The sequence below is a fragment of the Zeus faber genome, assembly GCF_960531495.2.
Source record: "Zeus faber genome assembly, chromosome: 13".
In the NCBI taxonomy this organism is placed as follows: domain Eukaryota; kingdom Metazoa; phylum Chordata; class Actinopteri; order Zeiformes; family Zeidae; genus Zeus; species Zeus faber.
Window position 1 is genome coordinate 17335533 of NC_137198.1, and position 24978 is coordinate 17360510.

Sequence of the window (24978 nt, forward strand, 5' to 3'; positions counted from 1 at the left end):
CGTTAACATTCTCTCTGTGTGTTCAGTAATGGACGTACGGCTGACTCACCGCCTCACTTGACTGATAAATACTGTACAGGCGTTAAATATGTGTATGCGTGTACAAAAAAACTCTGTTGCACTGTTGCACGTGTGACAGCACGTGTCGGTTCACACACGGAGGCGTCGAGAGTTTAATAGAAATGAATTTATGTTCCATATACATTAAAATAACTGATATTCAAGATACAATAACACTGATTCCACTTACACTTACGATATAAACACACTGACACAAAACATAGATATGAAGTTATTTAATAATTAACATGTCTCGTTTAAGAGATTCCACTAAGAAAAATTGCACACAACACACTGACAAGCGAAAACTATTCACCCAACAAAAAAAAGCTTTGCCCGACGTATGACGAACCTATTTATTGGTATTAATGTGAAATTGGACGTATCTGCATTTATCTCTTCCTGTTTTCCATTGCAGTTTCTATGTAGCGCCATAAGATGTCGCCACTAGCTAGTGTTCGCGATGTAAGGGCGAAGCGGTTGCACCTGACAAAGGTCATTATAAACAGACAGTGATCATTATCAGCAAATAACTGACCACCGCCCGCCGGGATAGACCAATCAGAATCGAATATTCCACAGAGCTGTCAAATATGACACATCTTTCATTACAATTATAAGAGACACTTCCACTTCACAGCTTGGTGTTAATGAAAACTCTACCTGAAATAACTGAACCTCGCTGGTTCAATTAAGACCTATTGAAATACGATGGCTTGTGTCATTGTTCGTCTTGATTTAGTCCCTTTGCAATGTAATTTGATACTGTTTTTTGGTTTTTTTTGTTACCGCTTCTCAGAATCACAGTCACAATCAGAATCTGTTTATTTGGCCCAGCGCATTTTCTTTTTCTATTTCGTAATTTTATCATTTTCTCTTTCTTAATTGGATTCAGTTATTCGGGAGACTGGCAATACGGAACAAATGGCCTGAGAGAGAGAGGGGGGAGAGAGAGAGAGAGAGAGAGAGGGAGAGAGAGAGAGAGAGAGAGAACATTCCATTTCAAGGTAGTTTTACTTATTAATTAAGTTTTGGTTCCTGGTACAAAAATATTATTCTGCCCTTAAAACTCAAAAGAACACACACCAAACCATAAGGTCTCACCCTCTAAATTGAAATAAGTAATAAATAACGTGAATAATTTGCAAACCTGATATTACAATAAAACAATGAAATAATAAGGACAAACATGATCCGTCTATCCCAGGAAGACGTCGCCGTAGAAACAGCCTCCCTCTGCCTTCCTGCCCTGCGTCTGGTCGACCAGGTCGGGGAAGAGGGCTCCCACGCAGCTGTTGACGGTATCCTCCACCTCCGCCGACAGCGACCGCAGTTTGTGCTCCCGCTCCATCAGGGCCTCTCTGCCGAGCTGCAAAAACACAGTCTTTGTCAAAACAAAAAAAAAAAAAAAAAAAAAAAGGAGGAAAAACCTTGAAAAAAATGAAATAGACTTTGTTTTTTCTTTTAATATTATCAGTTGGACTTATTCGTTGCTGCAACCCTGAGAAGTTAATGGAGAAACTCCTGATCAGGGTTTTCTCAGGCCTGGGACACGGTGAAGTTCTTCTAGATGTGATTCTAGAGGTGAATCAGCACGCAGTAGAACAATAATAATAACAAATCACAATAGTACGTCTGGTATTCAAACGTCAGACGCTTAAGAATTCAGTGAGCAACTCACACCTCATTCACAGCCAGGATATGAATCGTTTAGGAGCAGAAACAAAGTCTTTGTCCACCAAAATGGACAGAACTGACATCATTTAGAGCAGTGGGAACTAGGACTGTTTGTCGAATGCCTTCATGTGAACGTGCCACTCGGCGTCACCGGACAGATGCAACACGACGGACAGGGGGCGGAAAGTAACTTTTACCTAAAGGTAAGAAATGGATTTTACTCCATGGCTGCACTGGAGTTCAGTTCTGAGGTCATTGTTATTTACTATACTGCATTTTAAGGGATTTCGTTCAAGAAGATAATGCATGAAGAAGGTAATGTGTTTTCCCACTGAAATGTAAGATCACGGTGTTAAACAACATTTCATAAAAAGTGCCGGAATACTTTCACTTGAATAGATCGACAGACAGACAGACAGGCAGGCAGACAGACAGACAGACAGACAGACATACACTGTAGATAGATAGATAATGGAGATAGAAAGACAGACAGACAGACAGATGCTATAGATACAGTAGATAGATAGATCATGGAGATAGATAGACAGACGGAAGGACAGACAGGCAAACAGACAGACAGACAGACACTGTAGATAGATAGACAGCGAACAGACAAACATACAGACAGAAAGGCAGACATACAGACAGATGGACAGATATATAGATCTTGAATATTCTTCAATCCCAATATTACAGTTTATGAGCTGTAATACCACAATTTCCCTCATGGGATAGGCAAGAGAAAGAATGAGAAATTGGCTCAAAACAATTGGCAAGAGAAAATTTGCAAAAAAAAATATAATAATGATGAAAAATTGAACATCTTGAGAAAGTTGGCAGTTTGCAATAAACCTAAAAAAATGGAAATATCCACTAACTACTACTACTACTACTTTTACCAGAGTACTGTTCCCTTGGGGGTAAATATGCCCTAGGATAAGCTATAAATAAAGTATTAATGGAGATTTTTTTATCATTCTGAATACTGTTTGTGTGAGAGATTGAGGGGGGGGGGGGGATGTGAGAGAGAGGAAGAGGAAGTGAGAGTACGCCTCTGATACACACTTGATTGGCGAGAGCTTTAATGTCCTCCAGCGTCGCTGCTTGTTTCCTCATAAGAACCTCCTGCTGCGGGTTGTAATCCTGAAGCTGTAACAATCATCAATCAAAAGAAATCACTGCATATAAATAAATACAGTACATAAAGGTATATTGAAAAAAAAAGAAAGCAAGTTAGTGTAGCTGGTTTAGATGTGTGTGTGTGTGTGTGTGTGTGTGTGTGTGTGTGTGTGTGTGTGTGTACATGTGTGTACTGTATGTTGGTGTGTGTGTATGCAGGCTTTTCTGTTTGAGGACACAAGACTGTGTGAATGTCTATAAACAACCCACCCTGCTGGGATCTCATTCTTAGAGTGTGTGTTAGAGATAGAGAGAGAGGAGGGGAGGGGGGCAGGTGGCCTACGGGCGAACGGACCCGTGGGATGAAACCTGAGAGACCGGATCGATGCCTCTGGATCTCAACGGGTTGCACTCGTCCAATTCAATCACACGCAGCGCTCAGAGCACACGCTCATTTAACAATTTCTCAGATTGTGTAAAGAAATGGATGATTCATTTCACAGTGTGTGTGTGTGTGTGTGTGTGTGTGTGTGTGTGTGTGTGTGCGTGTGTGCGTGTGTGCATGCGTGCGTGCGTGTGTGTGTGTGTGTGTGTGTGTGTGTGATCTGGGCTGAGTGAAGCTGAAGTAGTTGAGGACAATAGCTCCACCCCTCACCTCAGAACCTGGATGAGTCATCACAGCAGCGGTGCCGGGTGAGTCTCTACGACCAGTAAACAGCTTTGGAGCAGGGATCCAGCCTCCCTCACCATCAAAACATTGCACTTCACTCGGTATATCAGAGTGTTCTTACTTCTGTGTGTGTGTGGGTGTGTGTGTGTGTGTGTGTGTGTGTGTGTGTGGGCGCGTGCATGCGTGGATGTGTGTGCGTGTGGGCGTGCGTGTGTGTGAAAGCAGATTTGGAGCTCTGATTGACAACCCTCTTACTCCCATTCAACAAGGAGGTTGTTATTTTTCTTACTTGTATTTGTTTTTGTTTTGATGGGTATTGTCTTGAATTGTATTGCTCTGTGGAATGCTCCATTCTGATTGGTCGATAGTGCCAATCAGCAGTCAATTATTTCTGAATAATGACCACTGCCCTTTAATAATTGCGGTTGCCATGGGCAGCCACTTCTCCAATTCACGTCTCTCATTTAACAGATCATCGCCATGTTGTGGTGTACTATTTTTCTTAGAGGAATAATGACCAGCTGGCTGCACATTATCATTTACTTACGTGAGCACGAATGCATGCCTATGATATACAATAATAAAATCATGTAAAAAAATAAATAAATAAACAAGTCAAAATCAAGGAGGTTGTTGAGTCTGATAGCAACTCAGCAGTGTTTTCCATTGATTCTCTACTGGTTTTGTTATACTTTCTTCTGCACATCTGACATGTAAAATTAAATGAAGACCTGTACACGAGCATATTTACGGCACAAAAATGGAGTGGAATGCTATTTCTGCCCATTTCCATATAACAGCCACCCAGCTGTGGCTGTGGGATCCATACGAGCGCAGACAGCGGTGATTGTTCTATACTTACCTCTGGCTGGGCTGATTCATCCAGTATCTCGCAGCTTGATGCCCTTTTCAGCCTGAGAACACGATTATAAATCTAAATTATACCTCACAACAAGACACCATTCATCACGGCGGACAAGGTTTCATGCACGACGCTGAGGCGCCCTGCACAGATTTTCCTCGCCGCGCCTTTCAAACTCATCGCAGGGCGACGTCCACTCACTCGGCTTTGTCCGAAGACATGCGACTCGAGCGCCTCCTCCTCTTGTCCTCTTTGGTTTCGCTGGGAAAAAGAAAAAAGTTTGGTCATTTTTGGTTGAAATTATGGCATTTTCTTCATAAAAGACGCATCAAGGCAGCTTCCACTTGATTACGATGCAGGGGGAGAGGTTAAACGCTGTGTTAAATGGTCTGTGCTGACAGGCAGCTGACTGTGGCCGTCCTCCTCCTCCCTACTGCTGTTTGAACACCTGTTGGCTCATGCTGCTGGCTAACAGACAACCATCTGCTCGCTGGGAACAGTGGATAACACACACACACACACACACACACACACACACACACACACACACACACACACACAGACACACACATATACGTGGGCAACCGACACACGTAGGCACACATATACTCAGATACACACTTTTGAAATAAAATCAGACATGCATGTATGCACACGTATACGTAAACAGAGATACCCCTACAACACAGATACCGATAGGTGCGCAAAACACAGCAAAAGCAAACGCAAAGAAGGAGAGAAGTCAGACGTCAGTGACTTCAGGTGTTTGTAGGTGTGGTCTTACCTCTCCAGGGTCTTAAGTTCAACGGTGTGTTTCAGAGTGGCCGCTTCCAGCAGCTTGGCCAGGCGCTGTTACAAAAGGAAAGGGAAGAACTGTTAAATGTCTAAATGTCACAACAAACCCCACTAGATACCATCCCTGTCCTGTTTGGGAATTACAGATCATTCACTTAATCAAAGCGAAAATTACTGAATTCAGTCCGCTGAAAAGTCACCACGGTCGGACGCCCTCCCCGCGACACGGCCTGTGCCCCCGGTCCGGAGGAGGTGGCGACCCATGAAAAATTACTGGATCGACCCCTCAGTCTCATGCGGGTGCAGTGCTTACGCTACGTTACGCACCCCAGAGCCACGGGGCTGATGGGCAATCGATAGGGCCTCTGGCTGCACGCCCACAGGCTGAGGCTGAGGCTGAGGTGGGGTGACGTGAGGTAGGGAGCTCCAGGGGAGATGTCAAATCATGCCTAACAAAGGGCCGCTCGTCGTGGAAGCAGAAAAAGGAGGCAGAGGGCTGGGCTGTAATTGTGGGTTCGAGGAGGAGTGTTTAATGGTAAATGAAGAGTAACATTACGTAACGTCACATTATGTTGTGTTTATTCAAAGCCCAATATCAAAAAGTATATGGCAGCAAACAAATGGAGATTATGAGAGGACCAAGAACAGAACCCAGTAGGCCACCCGGATCTGGCCCTACACTTCCCATCCAAAGTCTGATGTGTGATCTATAATGTTTCAACACTTCTATTCTAAATACACTCACTGAGCACTTTATACGGAACAGCTGTACACCGACTTATTCATGCGATCCTCTTATCAGCGAATCCTGCGGTAGAAGTGCAATGCATAAAATCGCGCTGATACAGGTCAGCGGCTTCGGTGAGCGGCAGTTCTGCGGACGGAGACGCCTCCTCGATGAGAGCGGTCAACGGAGAGCGGCCAGACTGGTTGGAGTCGACAGCAAGGCTACGGTCACTCAGATAAACCCTCTGTACAAATGCGCTGAGCAGAAAAAAACATCTCAGAATGCACAACACGTGGAACCTTGAGGCGGGCGGGCTACAACAGCAGGAGACAACATCGGCTTCCACTGCTGTCAGCCAAGGACAGAAAGCTGCAGAGGCCGGCCCTACCCAGCATCAGTATCGTGTTCATAATAAAGTGCTCAGTGAGTGAATAATCATGGTTTGTTGTGAATGAAACAAATCTCAGTCAATTAATATTAACATTCCATAATATTTCCAGCCGGCGTGTGCATAGGACGTAGGGTCATTTTGGGGGATGTTTTTTGCACGGGCCTTCAGAATGGAGTGATAAGGACGCTGGAGAGGAATGTACCTCTGTGGCGTGCTGTTCTCTCCTCTTCTTCATTTGGTGGTACCGTTCGGTCCGCAGCGCTTGCAGCTCCGCCTGGAGCTTGCCCTTGTGTTCCTGCACCCGCTCCGCGTTGGGCTTGAAATCGGGAGTGTTGCCTGCTCCCCTGCCGGACACGTCAGCGTGGACACGGTGGCGAGTGAGAAATGCAGCGTTACATAACATTGTGTGACATAACTGGGCATATGGACTGAAAGGATGGGGGAGCGCAAGTTTTTGGCGGCTCTGTGGAAAAGGTACTTTATCAGAAGATGTCACCTGTCACCGTTCTATATATATATTGAGAGAACACAAACACACACACACACACACACACACACACACACACACACACACACACACACACACACACACACACACACACACACACATACACACACACACACACACACACACACACACACACACACAAACACACACACACACACACACACACACACACACACACTGCCTCAATGAGTAATAACGTGTGAAAAACAAGACCGGAACCAAAAATGAAAATCGGAAAAAAGTGAAATCTGAACTCTAAAAGACACTTCTTATCTAAACCAGTTGAGTCAAAGTTTCCAAGTAACAAGCATTTTTCACTTATAATTTCATAATACCGAGTTCCATTGAGGGCTGGGAATAGAAATGGCAGCACCGATTTAAATCCTTTTTATTTAATTGTTATTTTCATCCTCTGATTTCATTCTGCTTTACCTTGAAAAACACATTAACGGAGGCACATTCTCTACGGCCCTGAATAAGCTCTCATTACTGAGCCTTACCAAAACAACAACAACTGTGTTAGTGGCTAAACATTAAACCATGCCGGCCACCACCACTTAATAGAAAGCCTAAAAACGGTACCTGAGTACATAATGTGTCATAGCTAAATTTACGCATACTGTTTAAAAGAGTGTCGATGCAAGGCGCATTGTATTAACCTCATATCAATCAGGGAAAAAGAAAAGCCTACTCTTTTGTCTTCATCGAGGTCTTCTTTTTCAAGGCCCTGAAGGTCCCGGAGTATTTCTGAACGAGGTCTTCCTCTTTCTTCTGAAACTTCTTCCCCAGGTCTCTCATCTCTTTCTCCTGGCGCTTGGTGAGCTTCAGGTAGCTCTTGTGCTGCGTTAGATCCTCGCAGGTCACCGTGGAGGGTTCTTTCGTTGGAGGTGGCAGGAGACAAAAAAAAGGAAGAGACTATACACACATGCGCTTAGGCAGTCCAGCGAGGATCTTTTTTTCAATTGTGGAAATTATTATAAATGCAAACAAAGGAACATTCCAGGCAAACGGGCCCCGAGACGATATTCCAAGTCTCTCTCTCTCTCTTTCTCTCTCTCTCTCTCTGCTTCAAGGCTATAGCTCTACCTTCAGTGGCGCTGTGCAGCCTCCTAATTCTGATTTAAAAAAAGAATAAATAGATAAGGTTGTTTCTGTTGTGAAAACCTCCTAAGGTTTGCTCAAGGATTTCCAAGCAGACACTGCTATGACACGGGGCAAGCTTTTTCTGCACATTCACTCTCCTTTTTTTGTTTTCGAGCTTTACCTCCGTCGGAGGTGTGCGGAGATGAGTCAGTCACACCAGCCTTCTCAGCGTCCGGGACAGGGACCGCCACCGCCGTGCCGGGCTCCATCGCTACTTCCTCTGCAGGGGCGGCGGTGGTGGTGGTGGTGGTGGAGGAGGAGGTGGAGGAGGAGGAGGAGGAAGTGTCCATGCCGGGACCGTTCTTGGAAGCGGGCTCAGGTTCTGTGCTGGAGTCGTTAGGTCCCCCGCCTGGTATTGGTGCTGGTTCAGGATCGGGGGCAGCCTCTTCGGCATCTGGAGCGGGACTGGTTTCTGGAAGGAGCTCCGGTGTGACTCTCTCTGGCGCAGGTCCCTCCTGGACCTCGGTGTCCTCGGGGGTTTGGGGCGGGTCTACGAGGGGTTCAGCAGCATCCAGGGAATCGTCGGTAGTCTCCGGTGGAGACTCGGGTTCTGGCGGGGGGTCAACAGGGTCCCCCGTGGTCTTGGGTTCGGGTTGGGTCTCGTTTGGAGGATGTAGAGACTTCTCAGCATTGCTGTTTGTGTCGGCTTTCTCTTCTGTGGGCGTCGCCAAAACGCCGGCATATAAATTTACAACCATTGCCAAGTGTTTACAGTATTTTTCCCACCAGATTTACATTGGAAAGAAACGTGAATAAAATGACTTAAAAAACACGATTGTCACAGTGTTTCTTCTCGAAACCACGTCCCCTCTGCAGATCCCAGTACCTGTCACTGGAGCCGTGCTCTCCGGCGGCTCCGTTTTTTTACAGGGCTGGACCGCGAGAGGGATCTCGTAGGGGGAGATGTAGTCGGCGGAGGACTGTGTGGGGACAGAGAGAGGACGTACACACATTCTTACAAATATAATCATCTTCCAGGAAGCCCATTAGAGCTGTTACGGTTTTATGGGAGACTGGAGGACAAAGTGGACCTATCACTTTCCAGTTGCCACTGGATACGTGGACGTTGCTTGCACAGTTTGTGTTTTTTACCTCCTGTGTCTTTGTGGTCTTCTCTGAGCCCTTTGTGGGGTTGAATAAGGCATCTGTGAAATCTGGGGTAGAAGCAAAAACAAAAGTATAATACATCAATAATAAGGCAATTAATACTGACTCAAATTACAAGAGCGGTTGTGTGTTTATGTGTACGCTTATGCTACACCCTATCTGTGCTGTATAAATATCCACCAACAATCATCTCTCCCGCCGCACACAGGTGAGCTAGCTAATCTGATATTAACATTCATTTGAATTTAATTTGCCGCCTATCCCCGCATCTCACTCCAGCAACGAGGACTCCGCACCGGCAAAGGCAGCTGGGATGTAATCCTTGACCTCGACATACACAAAGAGGGACGGCAGCGTGAGCGGCATGTTGCTCTCGCTGCGCAGGCAGATGTGCTGGAAGCCTGCGGGTTAAAAAAACAAACCTGTCGTGAATTAAAGGTCACCACTTGTGAAAAAAAAATCAGCTTTTCGGTGCTCGTTTTTTTTTTTTGTTGTTTTTTTTTGGGGGGGCTGCCTTTGTCAGAAAACATGCGATTCATTCACATGCCTCCTACGTCAAGTGGGGGCTCATCAGAATAATAACGCCCCCACCATCCGGGAACTGCTCCGTTGTTGGCTGCACAGATCAGCACTCTTTACATCGGCCCACAAGCCTCTGAGGACAGAGGAGCTAAAGTTTATTTTTGATGGCAGCGTCCCAAACCGTGACAGAACTGCAGACGAGGAAAATGTCAGTATTAGCTATAAAAATAATTGGGCTGTGTGTTTCTTTCGCCGTTTAGCACTAGCTGATGCTCATCGCTGAGGTAGTATATGAAATGTCATTTTCTTGAAAGTTACTGGCGTCACTCGCTGCAGGATCCACAATAACTTTTACGGTATTCGTTTGTTAGTTGAGTGTCTGTGAGATGAACTCCATCTTATCAACACTCTTAAAGTCCCTGTGAGGTGAATTCAGTGATTTGTTTTGAAACACGTTATAGATGTGAGAAAGTAATTGCTGGAAACATGTGAAAAGACTGTGAACGATGCAGTGCTGAATTGTTGAGTTCGACCGTTAAACTGGTCCTTACCTTTTTTGCGGTCCGGATTTTTGGGGCGGGTCTAAATCATGACTCGATGACGTGGAGCGGTCATACCTGGCATGGCCCCTCCCCCTAACACTATATAAAGCCGCTGCGGAGCTCGGAGCGATCTTTCGGGAACCCCAGTTTGAAGAAACCTGGTTTGTTTCTTTCACCCGCCACTAGCGAACTGACTCATGAGTCTCTCACATGTCCGTGTCTCCCACACGCTCGGAGAGCGGCAACGAAAGTTGGAACAAACTTTTAAATGAGGCCTTGTGGATCTAACATGAGTGAAGACTCAGCCACTGGATTGCTAATTTCTCGCTCTCAAATTTGTTCGGATTGATTTTGTAATCGAACCAAGCCCAGAAGCCAATGCTCAAACGCCATTGGCTCACAGAACTAGGAACTTGTGCGCAACCCCCAGTGGCTCACAGAACTCGGGGCCTCAGCAGGGTGGCTCCTCCCATTTAAACAGGAGTCAGGAACACGATGGATTTAGAGGCTTGTTAGAATGGCTCTAATGCATAAAGTTATTTTCAGCAAAGAACTTCAAAAACATGTCTTGGGGACCTCAGAGACCTATATTAACTTGTGAAAAAAGGAGCATAATAACTCCACTTTAAGTAACAGGAGTGTATGTCCCCAGAGCGTTTCTAGCTGCTGATTTTGTAGAGATTCACAAGATGTTTACTGACACGCCGTGAATCAGGGAGGCCATTTCACCTCCGCCCCCGTCCAACATGTGGGGCGTGGGGAGCAGCAGTTAATTTGCATTTAAAGCTACAGACACAGAAACGGCTTGTCAAGAGAAGGACTGAAACAGAGGGGTATACAGGCATGCTAGAATAGCTAGAATGCATAATCTAAGTGGTATTTTCAGCAAAAGAAAAACTTCAAAGGCATGTTTTGGGGACCTCAGAGACCTATATTAACTTGTTAAAAAAGGCGTATAAGTGGTGACCTTTGCAGACGAGCCGCATGTTGCCCGACTCAGCTTCCGGCTTCAAGGCACTTAAACAAACGTCCTAGGTCACTGATAAGCTTCTATGGTGGGTGGGATTAAAATGTGTTTCTGTTGGATTTCAAAATGATTTGTGTCCTCTCTCACCTGACTGGATGGCGTCAACAGGGAGGATCCTGTGTCCCAGGAATTTACCGTTTTCCTCATGGACCACAAGCCTGAGGGAGGCCATTTCAGGTAACAGGATCTGTCCATATTAGTAGCAGTCACTGCATCAGGCCCAACAATGGCAGCTTTTTCAATTATGCATGCTCAAATGCAGACCAATGAGGCACATGTTTTCAATAGCATTAAATAAAATGTTGTTTAAAACTGCGTTTTTCAATTGCTACAGTGTATCCACAGCGTCATGGGCTGCGGCGGATTACCAGCAGGAACCAGCACAACTTCCTGTAAAAAAGTCAATAAAACTCTGAAAAACCTGATAAAATGCATGGTTTATGACCATTTTCTTATATAACATAACATGTAAGACCAGTCTGACAATATTGTGAGCTTCCCGTTTTCAGAGAGGCAATTTCAAAATTTTTAACAGATTCAACATTTTTTCAAGCACAGTGAGACAACATGTCATGTAGAGTATATTGTCATTGTGTAATATTGTGTGAATAAAAGTAAGAAATAAAGAATTGTCCCTTTCTGTTTAGACATTGATCCTAAATGTGTGGATGCTGTTTCTTCCCTCAACATGTTCATTGGGTATAAACACACACACACACACACACACACACACACACACAAACAAACAGCCACACACATACACACACACACACACACACACACACACACACACACACACACACACACGCACACACACACACACACACACACACACACACACACACATACACACACAGACAGACACACACACACACACAGACCTTCTCAAAAACAAAGGGCTCCTCGTTCCACACTGGATTGATGGCATTTGGGGTAGGGGACCATTTGGTGCGGTACTTCTTCTTGGGGTCTCCTGGCAACCCAATCACCTCCACCTCGATGCCCGTCTTCACGTTCTTGTCTGTCAAAAATTGCCCTGAATAAATCTGAACGGAGAAGCAAGGCTGTCAGTGACCTACATATTTGAGGACAAGATATATAGACACATGGACTCCTGTGGAAGTGTTGACACGCTGCTCAGAATATAAATAGATATTGGCTTTTCACTGAAGTATAGTCTAATGAATACCAGGAAACAACGGATGAGCCCAGCAGGCGGCTTGTATTGTTATGGACGGTGTATCCCTGAAGCAAATTAGCAGGATATAGATAGAAACCCTGAGCTGGCCAGCTAATACGTATGCGGCCACAGACAAAAACACACATTGAAACGAGGAGAACATATGCATTCATTATTAGTCCATGCAAAGTGAAACACACACACACACACGCGCACACGCACACACGCACACACACACACACACACACACGCACACCTCTTTATTACATCACAGATTGGGAAAATGCCATATTGCGTGTTCATCAACAACATGTACGGGATTAGGGTCATATGAAAAAAATATTCCCATGTGAAAAAAATATTTTGAAAGTTAATGAATTATAATTATTAATTTAAATAGCCTAATCATGAACAATACGCAGTGGTCTGGGCTCAGAACCATTGAGAGCATATCTTCCCTCCTATCGGCTGTCGCCTGGCGGCCGGCACTGCTCATTTGCATAAAGTGGAAACCTGCTCAGAGTCTCATCACCAGTGGTGAGACCCTACCATTAGTCACCGTCGTTGTTTATTTATTGTTTATTTGGTGCTTACTTTATGTTGAATCTAAAGTTTATTTTATTCTTTGCACAGCACTTTGGTCAACCCTTGTTGTTTTTCAACGTGCTCTACAAATAAACGTGACTTGACTTATAGACTTACCATACTTATTATCTACTTTTTGTAACTTTGACAGCATGGTTCTTTATGTGTAGAAGCACGTCCTGAATTTTGAGATAAAAATCTGATTTTTTACCCTTCATTCACATGGCAATACTTTTTGTCATATTGCCCTAATACTCTTCTGTAATACAGCTCTTGCTATCAAAAAGTCAGACAGGTCGTGTGCACAGTGAGCCTGCCTTTATGGTCAGTGTGTTGGACACGATGGTGTCGATCCTGTCGCAGAAAGGATCAAACTTCTTGTCGCTGCGTCTCAGGACGTCGTGCTTGAGGAGGTATCCCGTCCTCCCGTTGAACTCAAACAGGGCCATGTTCAGCTGCATGGGGAAGTCTGGAAACAGACATTCAGGCTTATTCATGCACTGCAGAATCAACGTGGATGGCAACAAGGCGCAGCACTGACACGCTGTGGCCAATAAAGGGACCTCGGATTTGAGGGTCCCATTAAATGCAAATGACGGCAAAAAGTATATACAGTATGTTGATATGAGCTAATACGTCAACATCTGCAAAATAACAAGTCCCACAAAGTCATTGAGCCCTACATATTAATGACAAATGTGTGTATGTCTCTAGTGGTACCCATAGTCTGGTAGTTGAGCGCCACCATCTGGCAGCCTGCATTCCAGAAAGGCTGAGGGCTGTAGTTGCACGAGTCCATCCTGGTTCCTTTAGGGTAGATCCTGCTCATCTGCCTCTTGTTGTATCTGCAAGGACCTGGTTCAGGAAGTATGGGTTTGTGCATATAAGCTGTACGTTTGTATGAATTCCTAACCAGAAAGAAGAAACCAACAAACCCATGGTCCTCCCACCCCTGCCCCAAGGTCCTAATGATTGTAGCCTGTAAAACTATCGGATTTCGGAGGATACTCCACAAACTCCACGGCAGTCTTGGAGATCATCGCTTCTCCTTTGGTCTCAACGAAAGATGAGATGACGTAACTCCTGTTCTTCTCTGTTACGGAAGAAGGGGCGAATGCATCAATGCAAAAAGACCACACCTCTTTTCATAGATAGATAGGTGATGGATGGAGACGTACTGGTGGCGTTGTCAAAGGAGATGAATTTGTTGGGCTGGATGTAGTTGACCAGGGCAGACATGGCCTCATAAGATGTTACTTCCTGTCCAGCTGTGCCCTGTTGGGGGGTTGACGGGACATCAGCTGAGATTGAAATATATTTACAATGCAAACTAATGACATCAGTATCCCCCCCTCCAATTCTGGCATTACATCACTGGTTACCTTGTTCATCTGATCACTGCTAATCAATTGATAGGTCTATGACCCCCTAACCTAACTGTTATTATTACGACTATTGCTCATCTTGTCGTTTTAGTGTTCTATCACCTCATCGGAAGTCTTCATCTTCTCCTCGTCCTGCTCCTCTGTATCTTCCTGTTCCTCATTCTCCTCCACAGCTGCGTCCCCCTCTGTTTGAACTCACAAACAACCTCTTGTGGAAAATACCGCACATGGTCACAGCGCTTATTCAATATTGCCTTTAATGACTGACTGTACCGCCGTGTACCACCTGCTCGGACCACATTTGGATTTCTTCATCTTACCGCCTTGGGCCTCCTGGGTAGTGGCTGGTGCTGAGACGGGGTTCCGGGCCACAGCGTCGGCGTCCCGGGTGGGGACAGCAGAAGTGACGTTCTGTTCGTCACTCTGCACCAGGGTCTTCTTGGCCAGGTACGGCTTGCCGTGGCTGCCCTTCTTGTTCTTGATCAGGATCTTGCCCATGAGCTCAGATGGGCTGGGGATCTGCTGCCCTGGCTTCAGCTGGGGGTTCCAGACCAACAGGGGAGAGGGATTTCACTATCCAGTGGTGGGAAAAGTGGAGGATTGCTAATGGTCCAATATCACTTGATTGAGATTTTTCACAGTGCCCTGCCAGTTGTGCGGTGTGTCTGAAGGGTTCTGAGGGTGCTAAAATAATGTGATAAGTGCTAGAAGAATGTGATAAGTGCTAGAAGAATGTGATAAGTGCTAGAAGAATGGGAAACATGCAAAAAGCATGCAAAAAAACATCCTATAAAACAAACCAAATGTCCCCTGGGTCTGAGGCTTTCTGGAATGCAGCCATTCTTCTTTGACACTACATTTGCAGTAGCACATGCCTTGTCAACATCGGAGACACTCGGTCGGGGATGGGAAATGCTTTTAGTCTGACCAGCGATTCTCAACCTTTTTCATATCAGGGCCATCAATTAGATACACATTCGGCCCCGGAAACCCATTTGATGAAATGTTGTCTCTGGGAGCCCAATCTGAGAAGTTTGTTGTTAGATATGATTTAATCCAAACATCCATACCTATCTATAGTCTAGTTAGGGAAATAGCTGTGAAACAAATTATTTTCATTATTGTAGATTATTTAACGGTGCACTTGTAAATGACATTATGGTGTAGTTGAACTATTAATAGGAGGATCGGACCTTGGACCTCACGTTGAGAACCACTGTGACAGACAATCAGTTGAAGGAATACATGAAAACTTGCAACAGCCAAAAAGCGTGTCCCGTTCATTCTTTGCATATGAAATGAAAAATAATTGACTGAAATCTTTCTTTTTGAAAAATGAATAAATGTAAAAACATTTCTCAGCCTGAGCAGACATTGTGGAATAATATCAAATGATTGGAATGGGAGAGGACACACACACACAGACACACACACACACACACACACACACACACACACACACACACACACACACACACACACACACACACACACACACACGAACACACGCGCGCACACACAAAGAAGGAGAACAGTGAGTGGCCCTGGTCTGTGGGCGTTCCTGTTCAACTCGTCGCTTCATCTGCACAGAGCTGCATTCATTTCTTTTGATGTTTTTGTTTGCAAATATGTTTAGTTTTAAGTGACACGGTGATTTATAACATATAATATAACATATAATATATTAATATATGCAACATTACCCACCACTCCAGTTTCTCTCTCTCGCTTTCTTTCTCTCCCTTCTCTAAGTGTCCCTAAGATTTTTCCATTTTGTCGTGCAGTCTTCAACTAATCATAAAAAAACATACAATAACAACACATTGCAACCTTCTCCCTATGACTTTGAGGATGTGAGTGTGTAAATGTACAAACAGTAGTCTAAAGTATATATGTATGTGTATGATGTATCTGTACTTTGTACCTGGCACATTAACTTCTCCTGGCTTGCCCTGGCTCGCTCGCTTTGATATCCCTGTTCAGTGACTACGGCAATCATAAAAGACGAGGACCGACCAATTACAGTATATTTAGGGATGCAATGGCGACCCGGTCCGCCCACTTACTGCCAAAAAGAAAAACCACTGGCGAGCGAGCAGGTGAACGTTTTGCGAGCGCCAGAGCGATGACAGGAGCTGTGCGCTAGGGGATAACAGCCACACGCTCCTTCGGATCCTGCCGAGCACAGAGCATGCTTTTCTCCTCGCAGGCTACAGTATTGCCGAGGAAGGCATCACGATACTGGTTCTCAATTGTAGATCAGGGTGACAATGATACTGATTATTTTACTTGTATAAAAACCTTACACAACACCCCTGCTGACTTTTATTTTTATTTTTGTGTGTGTGTTTTTTTTTTTTTTTTTCTTTTTTCGACTCACAGGATACTTCTCCAGCGGCTCCGTCAGGAGGGCATCACCAAATATGGTTTTGCAATAGTTGGCCATCTTCTCCTGCTGCTTCACCCTGGGACCAAGCACAAATATCTCCCGTCAATGTGAGAATCTATCGTCAGGGTTCCACACCGAGACGCTGAGCACCAAAACAAGGCGAGACAAAGGAAGAGGAGGAAGAACGTCGCCGTCGTACGAGTCGACGTGGTTCTCGAAGGAGAGGATGACGGGATACTGCGAGGTCTTGAAGGCGCTCTCCGCGATGGCCTCGATCACGTCCTGTCGCACAGAGGGACATACGGCGCAGAGTTTTCCGTGCATTAGTGTCATTTCACTTCACCTTTATTCATTCGGGTAGTCGAGACAAAGGAGCGCCTTTTTCCGAGATGGCATGTGACCGAGGGGAGAGGAGATTACGTAAGGTGCAAATATTTGGGACAACAAGGGCAGGGGTTAGAACACACAGCCGCACGGACGGACAGGTTATGCCAATTATGATTAGAATTTTCAAACATCCAGAGAGCGAGAGAGAGAGAGAGAGAGAGAGAGAGAGAGAGAGAGAGAGAGAGGGAGAGAGAGAGCGGCAGCTTGGGGAACAGCACAGCGCTGCCCCCTTCGAGACGAGGAGCTGGCCTCGGCATTAAACCCTTCACATTTAGACGACTTCACACTGACGATAAACTGGACAGGGGTCTTTTGTCTCCGTGCCAGACAGTGAGGCGCTCTGGACGCCCTTATATGGAAGTGTGAGTAGGAGAGGATCGGGAAGGCGCACGGCGAGCGTGTGTGTGTGCGTGTGTGTGTGTGTGCGCGCGCGCGTGCGTGCCAGCGTGCATGTGTGTGCATTGTGTGTGCGTAGGAAAGCAGCGCTAATATCCCTGTAACCTTTGTAACTGAATATACACATTGATGACTCTGAAATCATAAGATAATGCTCACGAAGCTAACGACGACTCTACCCCATTACTGTACACATCACAACAGCCAGCCCGTCGCCATGGACAACAGCAGCCATGTGCACACACACACGGGCGCGCGCGCACACACACACACACACACAAACGCGCGCGCACACGCACATGCAATGCTCACACACACGTGAACACACAGACGCACACATGCACACACACATACACTGTCCCGATGAAGCCAAACACACAGCAGTTCCTTATTGACTCAGCTTTGGCTCTGATGCGTCCCAGATTATCAAAGCAAAACATTCAGGATATTGTTTGGACTTGAGAAGATTGTCTGTACACAACTGTTCCTTTTGTTGACATTTGGCACTGTTCCTCGGCCAGCACAGGTAAACCTCTATGTAAACGTGCGGTGATAAGCGTGTATATAAACTCCCAGATTGTGAACTAAAACGTTATCGTGCGATACTGTTTTGGTACGTTGGGTACAGCGTTATTACGCGAGGAGGTGAGGTAAATCTCCACCTCGACCGTGGCCCCCTAACGGCACGATAGCACCTTGAAAAGGATCTCGGTCGTCATGGTGAAGCCATGGGTGATGATGGGCTCCTCGTCTTGGGGTTTGCCTTTCCAGCAGTCCAGCTCCAGACAGCGGCAGCCAGACAGCAGACACTGGCGGTACATCTCTGGAGACGACGCTCCGGAGAACTGACCGGCTACAGGGGGGTGGCAGAAGTTAAAACGATATGAAACAATGTAATAGCTCCTTAGCGTCGGCATTCGGGACATTTTTATTACCCCAAATCGTCCACTCATCGTTATCTCATGCGGATCATGTTTGAGAACTCTGTGATAATGATAGCGATAATCATTTCCAAAATGAAAAGGAAGGTGGTAACAATAAAGCTGCGTTTGCGATCGCGAAAGGCCGTATATCACAAGGTAATGTCGTTTTTATGGTCGTTTCGCTGCGTCTCCTAATTCTCCGAACCCGTCAGGTAGGTGTTGTGGGAGGACTTGATGAAGTAGTGCGGTAAGGGTTGGGTCATGTCCTGGCTCTTCGCCAGCCGGTCCTGGATCACCACCGACGTCTCGGGCCCCATCAGGTAGAACAGGAGGCCCTCCGGAGAAAGCTGACCTGTAGGAAACAGAATAGTGGTGACCGACCAATGAGCTGCCGAGATGTGCTGTTGCTGCACGCGCGCGTGCGCATGCTCCAAGACATCTCACCTTTGTTGGAGATGGTGGTGGAGGGTTCGTACTTGTCGATCAGAGACTTGATCTGCTCGGGCCTGAGGCGCGGGAACAGCTCCTCGTTGAGCCGCGAGTCCCTCTGCTTCTCGTTGAGGAACTTGGTGAAGATGTCCTTGGTCATGTAGGGTTTAGTGGTGCTGGAAGACACGGCGGGCCCCAGGAATCACTTTGATTAAAGACACTTGTATCTGCGTCACACACAAATGTGAAAAACGTTTAAAAAAAACAAAGACCATTACTAATTTGATTTTGTTGTGTCGTTAAACTATGTGATTTAGGGTTGTATTACTCTTTCAAGCCACCATGCCGGCCTGTTCTTTTAAGTGTGTGATCTACATGTGCCCTAGGCCAGGACTGATCCGGCTCAAGATGGAAATAATGAACTTTGCAAAGGAGGTTTCTGTCTCTGTTCTCTGTCCATAGTATCTTGTCTCAGGTTTTATTACATTGGAAATTTGTCTGGGGGCTCTCCAGTGCAGTTCCCATGATCGATTCCAAACGACGAATGTGTCTGATAACTGGGCGGAACTTGACTTGTACGGAGTCTGAGAATGATATGATCCTCAAATACCATTTGAAAATCTAATTATTGCCAGATCCTGGTATGTAAATCAACAAGCCAGACCAGATTACATGAATAAATTATCAAATGAATATTAGGCAATATAAGCTGATTGCATTTGGTGCATTGTGGGACGCTAAGGTGGCTGAAGGAGATTTTCGGCCACACCGGAACCCCGCAGAGGAGACGGGTGGACCGAGCAGGACTCACTAGGAGGTGAAGATCTCGCTGATCTCCGGCCGCGGGCAGAGGCTCGTGAGGAAGACCTTGAAGGCGTTCTCCGTGAAGACGTCGGGCTTCACGGTGTCGTACTGACATTAACAAGACATTAGGAGGCAGTTTACTGTGGTCAAAACAAAAAAGAAAAAACACACACGGACCGCAGTCCTCAAGTTGTCCTGAAGCGCTCAGGACGGCCAACGGGCCTCACCTTTCCTTTGGGGAGGTGGGCCGAGGCCAGGGCGCTCTCGACCCTCTTCTTATCGGCTGGAAACATCTTGTAAATACTGAGAGAGGCAACAAAGTCAAACGTTGAGAGCAAGAGTCGCACATCTAAAAAAAACAAAACGATTCTCTTCCCTGTGCCGTGCGGCAAGATCCAAAGTCCTTAACCTACTTTTTCACCGGGATCTTGCCATCCTTGTTGGTCTGAAGAGAGATGCGCACGTATCTAAAATTGAACACGCACACGCAAACACACGCAAAATAGAAGGGAATGTTTTTTATCCTCGTGTTTATTTTTTGGGGCGGATCCAAATGGTGCTCAAGAGCTGAATCTGTTCACTCACATTTTCTCCAGGAAGACTTGTCTGCAGGCGTCGTTCCTGGCGGAGTTATAAGCGATGGCGAGGACGTCCTCCGCCCAGTTCTTGGATGCAATGAATCAAATAAAACATAGAGGGTTTTGAGAGTCTAAAAAACTGAAATGTACACAAAGCATTATGACTCCTGGAGTGTTACGGAGCCCCCCCCCCCTCTTTGTTTCTGCCACTAGAGGGCATTGATGTAAACGGCACACCGGGAACAGAGTTGTGCTTGTTTACTTTGGACAAAGCACATTTGTGATTTCATTACAGCTGATTAAATCCGGATATTAGAGTCATAAAGTCCAATAAAGTCCAAAGCAACAGAAGACGCCTTGTTAGAGGAAGCAGAGGCTTATTGTATAATGCAGTGGCCCACAGCCATGTTAGAGCCGTCAAAGGGAAGCGGGGATTGAGAGGAGGGGAAAATAAAGGAAATGGAACTCGAATTGTCAACAACAGATAGAGAGTGACGTATCTATAGAAGCTTTTCACCTGCGTCACCTTCTCCTTGGAGGCAAAGAAGTTGTGGTAGGTCAGATTCACCATGTCCGGACCTGAGACGACAGTCAGCGTCTTTGCCAGGTGGTTGCTGTCCGGGAAATCCAGGTTGAACACATTGCGGACCTTGGGGTGCTGGGAATGTCAGGGTAAATATTCACTATCTCAGTAAAACTCCCGCTACTTTGGTCCAAAACGTAACAATTATGAATCGGGTGGTGCCTCAGGTGAAATGGCGCGCGTGACTCCTGGGAGCGAGGGCCCACTCCGCGCAGGCAAATTTGGCCGACCAGATCAAGCAAAAAAAAAAAAAAATGTAAAAAATAAGGATACACTGACACAATGGCGCGCACACAAACACCACACAGACACACACATATTTCCCTTCTCAACAGAACACGTGAGCCAGTTCTTCGTCCAGAGTGAATGTTTGGTCTGGTACAGATTCCAGATCTGACTGTGGGTAGACAGAAGCACTCAAGCTGTCAAATAGAAGTAGGTACTAATTGCTATAGCTGCTTAAAGAAAAGTAAAATATCACACACACACACACACACACACACGCACACGCACACGCACACGCACGCACACACACACACACAGACACAGCTCTCTTACAGAGAAATCAGATAATGAGTCAGTTATTTGACACATTGTTATTTTGTGTGTGTGTGTGTGGGTGTGTATGTGTGTGTGTGTGTGTGTGTGTGTGTGTGTGTGTGTGTGTGTACACAGGTGTGTATTAAGATGTGTTGTGTAGTAAATCTGGTACAATTGTAATTTTTGCATTGCAAATACACTCTGCCCATCAAGACGTGAGCTACAGATCAGTGCATACACAGCCTTTGAAAAACAGGGAGACAATGGTTTGGATGATCCGTCTCAGTATTGTATGGAATAACGACACTCACTTTGGGAAGTTTTGCGTATTTCCCTGTCCTGGTGTCTCTGATTGTGACCATATCCAGGAATGTTGTCTCCTGGAAACAAGAAACATATAAATGTTTTCCAGTGCCGGATGGTTTGTCCAGGCACAAGTCCAAATATGGATTAGGAGCAGAAGCTGGGCTCCGAAAGGGTCAAAAAGCGATATAGTAAATCTTCCTTTGTTGCTTTGAGAACATATGTTGGAGCACAACAGTTGGGAGAAAAATATGACACAAAAAAACATGATATGGCACAAAACAGCACACCAAGCATAAAACCTTTACGGCCGTGTTGCCCTAATTGCTAAAAAGGACTATGCAGCTGCAATGAGACCAAAACACATATGTTTTAAGCTTCTGTGGATTTTGGTTGTGCAGAAATTATGAAAAGTGGGGGTGAGGGAAAGATAAAGAAAGTGAGAGAGGGAGGGAGCGAGCGGGAGAGAGAGAGAGAGAGAGAGAGCCCTCCTGGCTTGAGTCTCTATCACAGGGAGAATTCAGGCTGCATGGATCAATAACCTGCACAGACTGGGAGGCGCAGTGCAGCCAGCTCCCCACACTTTAGCATCAAGTTACTAATGCATTCAAACAGCAACACACACTGGATGTTGGGTAACTGGATTTAAAAAAAAATTACATCAAAACTTCAAAATAAATACAACACATGTAGAACCACCAGAAGTGTGAAATGTGGGTGGGAAATTGCTAGCTGTTTACTGCAGATTTTTGTTTTTTAGGTTTATTGTCAGTATACCGTTTAACTAGTTAAACTCCTCAGTTTATACCGTCTCATTAAAAAATGTCTGGCTCATTTTCCATTATCCTGCCATATTTAATATTTTATATTTTATTGAGTTTCATGGTGTTTTCAGGTTTTATTTCTTAAAAATGTAAATAAATTTTGTTTTATTTTCCATTATCTGAAACATACTTTATTGTGTACTTTAATTTGAGATTTATTGTATATTTCACTTTTTCCCCAGATATTGACACTTTTAAACTTTTATTCTATTGTTTGTTATTATTACTAGAATAAAGTATATATCTATCTATCTATCTATCCATCCACCCATCAATCTATCTAAAATGGACACAAGGGAGCATAATATGTGCATTATATAATAATAATAAAGGCTTGTGTATGGTGGTGGTGGTATTTATTTACTTCACCTTGCTTTGGTTGGTCCAGTACAGGTAATAGCCCTTGGGGTCCATCTTCATGGTGATGGGACTGGTCTTTGTTGAATCCTAGTTTCCAAAAAAAATCCTAGCTTATCACATTAATATTTTTTTCCTGCAACATTTCAGCATCAACATTGGTATCGTGCCTGTTTAAAGGTGCTGTGTATTGCAGTTGTTAAAATGCATGCATGCAAATTTACATCGTTGTATTTAAGGTGATGATATTGTTTTTAGGACTTTTGTTGAGAATACCCGGATACTCATAGTATAAACCTGGGTCAATTTCCGTGGAGGAACTAATGCCTGCTTACCTCGGACCACTTTGTGAACCTCTCCCCTTTGACCAGGTAGTCTTTGACGTCTGGAGGCTCCAGAGTGTACCTTTTCTTGTTCATCTCTTTACCCTCCCACCCTTTGCTTTCCTCTCTTTTACAGTAAAATACAATTTCTAATAATTGTTTTCTGTCTTTATTACAACCAAAGTCCACAGCAGCGACTAGCTCACGCCTCTCTGTCCAGAAGGATTTACCGCACCATGGTACTATTTGGATTGCTACTCTCGGCAGATATGCATTGCAAATGAAGTTGACAATAGATCACAAAACCCAGACGAGAGGTGAGTGCACTGCTATACTTGACGAGGAGCGGAGGGTGTGAAGCTAAAGAGGACAACGAATATCCGGTGCTGTTGCTTTTTTCTCTCCTCAAAAAAGCTTTTTGCCATCCTGTCATGTTGGTCCTGAACTTTTGATTTCACACCTTCGCGTGGAAACATCACAGAATAAATGGAGACAGTTTGAAATATTTGCAAGTCCAGGAATAGACCATTTGAAGTCCCAAACTCAGTAAAGGTCCAAGTGAATCATCTAAATTCAAAGTATTTCGTCAAATAGGTGATTGATTTTTTCAATGTTTTTTTGTTGTTTCCAAAGTCATCTCCCTTGTATTATATCGTATTATCTGTTTTAATCACAACATCATATCATGTGGATTTAATGGGCATAATATTTGATACAACAAACTTCTCCCCGTCATTTGGATATCATGCAAACACAGCTTGTGTCCCTGCAATATCTAATGCAAATGTGAAATGCCAAAAGGGGAGAAGAGACCGACATAGAATAAATCAAGACTCAGTAAATGAAATCCCTGCAGCTCTTACATTATTGTATTTTATATTGACCTTGACAGTACTTTAACCATTGGAAAAGAAAAAAAGGCTTCAATTTCTAATGGATTTTAAAAACACAATCAGTTTTTTTGTTGGGTGGTATAGAGTGTGTCGTATGTGTAGTAAAGTATTATTGTCTTTTGTCCTTGTTTACCTGCTTTACCTACAGGTCAGTGCGTCAGACGGTCGCTGTCTCTGGTGCTGAAATGAGAGACCATGACTGAACTCCAGGTAAAGGCAATGCTCGACTTGGAAAGAATGGGGAATTTGGGCTCTGCTGTGGATAACCACAAGAACATCGTGAAATATATCACAGTGCACAAAAGAAACGCAAGGGGGCCCATAAGCAGTGCTGAAGAAGCCGTTTCTGTCTGTGGGGACAAGATGGGCAAAGGAGCAAAGTGTGACAGTTGTCTTAAGCAAATGTATGTCCACATCTGGCCTAAAACACAAGCTGATATGACGTAAAATATGGGACAGAGTTCTTAAAATGGTCATCCATGAAACTGTCTGTGTTGGGGGGATTACTACAAGTCCATTGTTGGTGGCGGGGTCCACCACCAACAATGGAGACAGCCAATAGAGGAGCATACATTTAACACATGGATAGAATGATTGTTTTGGGTTTTTTTTATATATATAAACCTTCAGCTTAAAAAGATAAAATAAAATATGGAAATATTTAAACAAAAAATCTTATGGATTACCACTTTAAATGACCTCTACAGTATATGAGAGATAATTCATGTAAATCCCCAAATGAGGATGAGTGGGGGGGGGGGGGGGGGCGGGGTGGTCTCCATGACACAAATAAAGCTTCATCATTAAAGTGCATCCTCTCCATGTGCAGCATCATGATGGTGACGGTGTGAAGGTGTGTCTTTTGGTCCCAGCAGAGGCTGCTGGGCCTTTAAGAGCCTCCTCCCGCCCCCTCTCTGTATTTTTAGACGGAGCAGCCACTTCATCTGTT

At 44.9% G+C, this 24978-nt stretch overlaps 1 protein-coding gene across 1 annotated transcript; it reads right to left on the reverse strand.

The window, feature by feature from the left end:
* Nucleotides 1–1258: 1258 nt before the first annotated feature.
* On the reverse strand, nt 1259–23232 carry plcb2 (phospholipase C, beta 2; the record flags this gene model as incomplete). Its single annotated transcript, XM_080012041.1, has 33 exons — nt 1259–1429; nt 2803–2886; nt 4389–4440; nt 4590–4649; nt 5173–5237; nt 6504–6645; nt 7501–7684; nt 8074–8172; nt 8251–8607; nt 8779–8872; nt 9045–9106; nt 9356–9460; nt 11238–11337; nt 12032–12196; nt 13233–13384; nt 13636–13760; nt 13924–14008; nt 14094–14190; nt 14403–14485; nt 14621–14837; nt 16681–16765; nt 16889–16971; nt 18168–18325; nt 18601–18747; nt 18840–19000; nt 19636–19736; nt 19856–19931; nt 20042–20095; nt 20214–20293; nt 20724–20864; nt 21641–21709; nt 22826–22903; nt 23149–23232. The coding sequence occupies 33 exons, from the start codon at nt 23230–23232 to the stop codon at nt 1259–1261; spliced, it is 3816 nt and encodes a 1271-aa protein (XP_079868167.1).
* Between the last annotated feature and the right edge of the window lie 1746 nt (nt 23233–24978).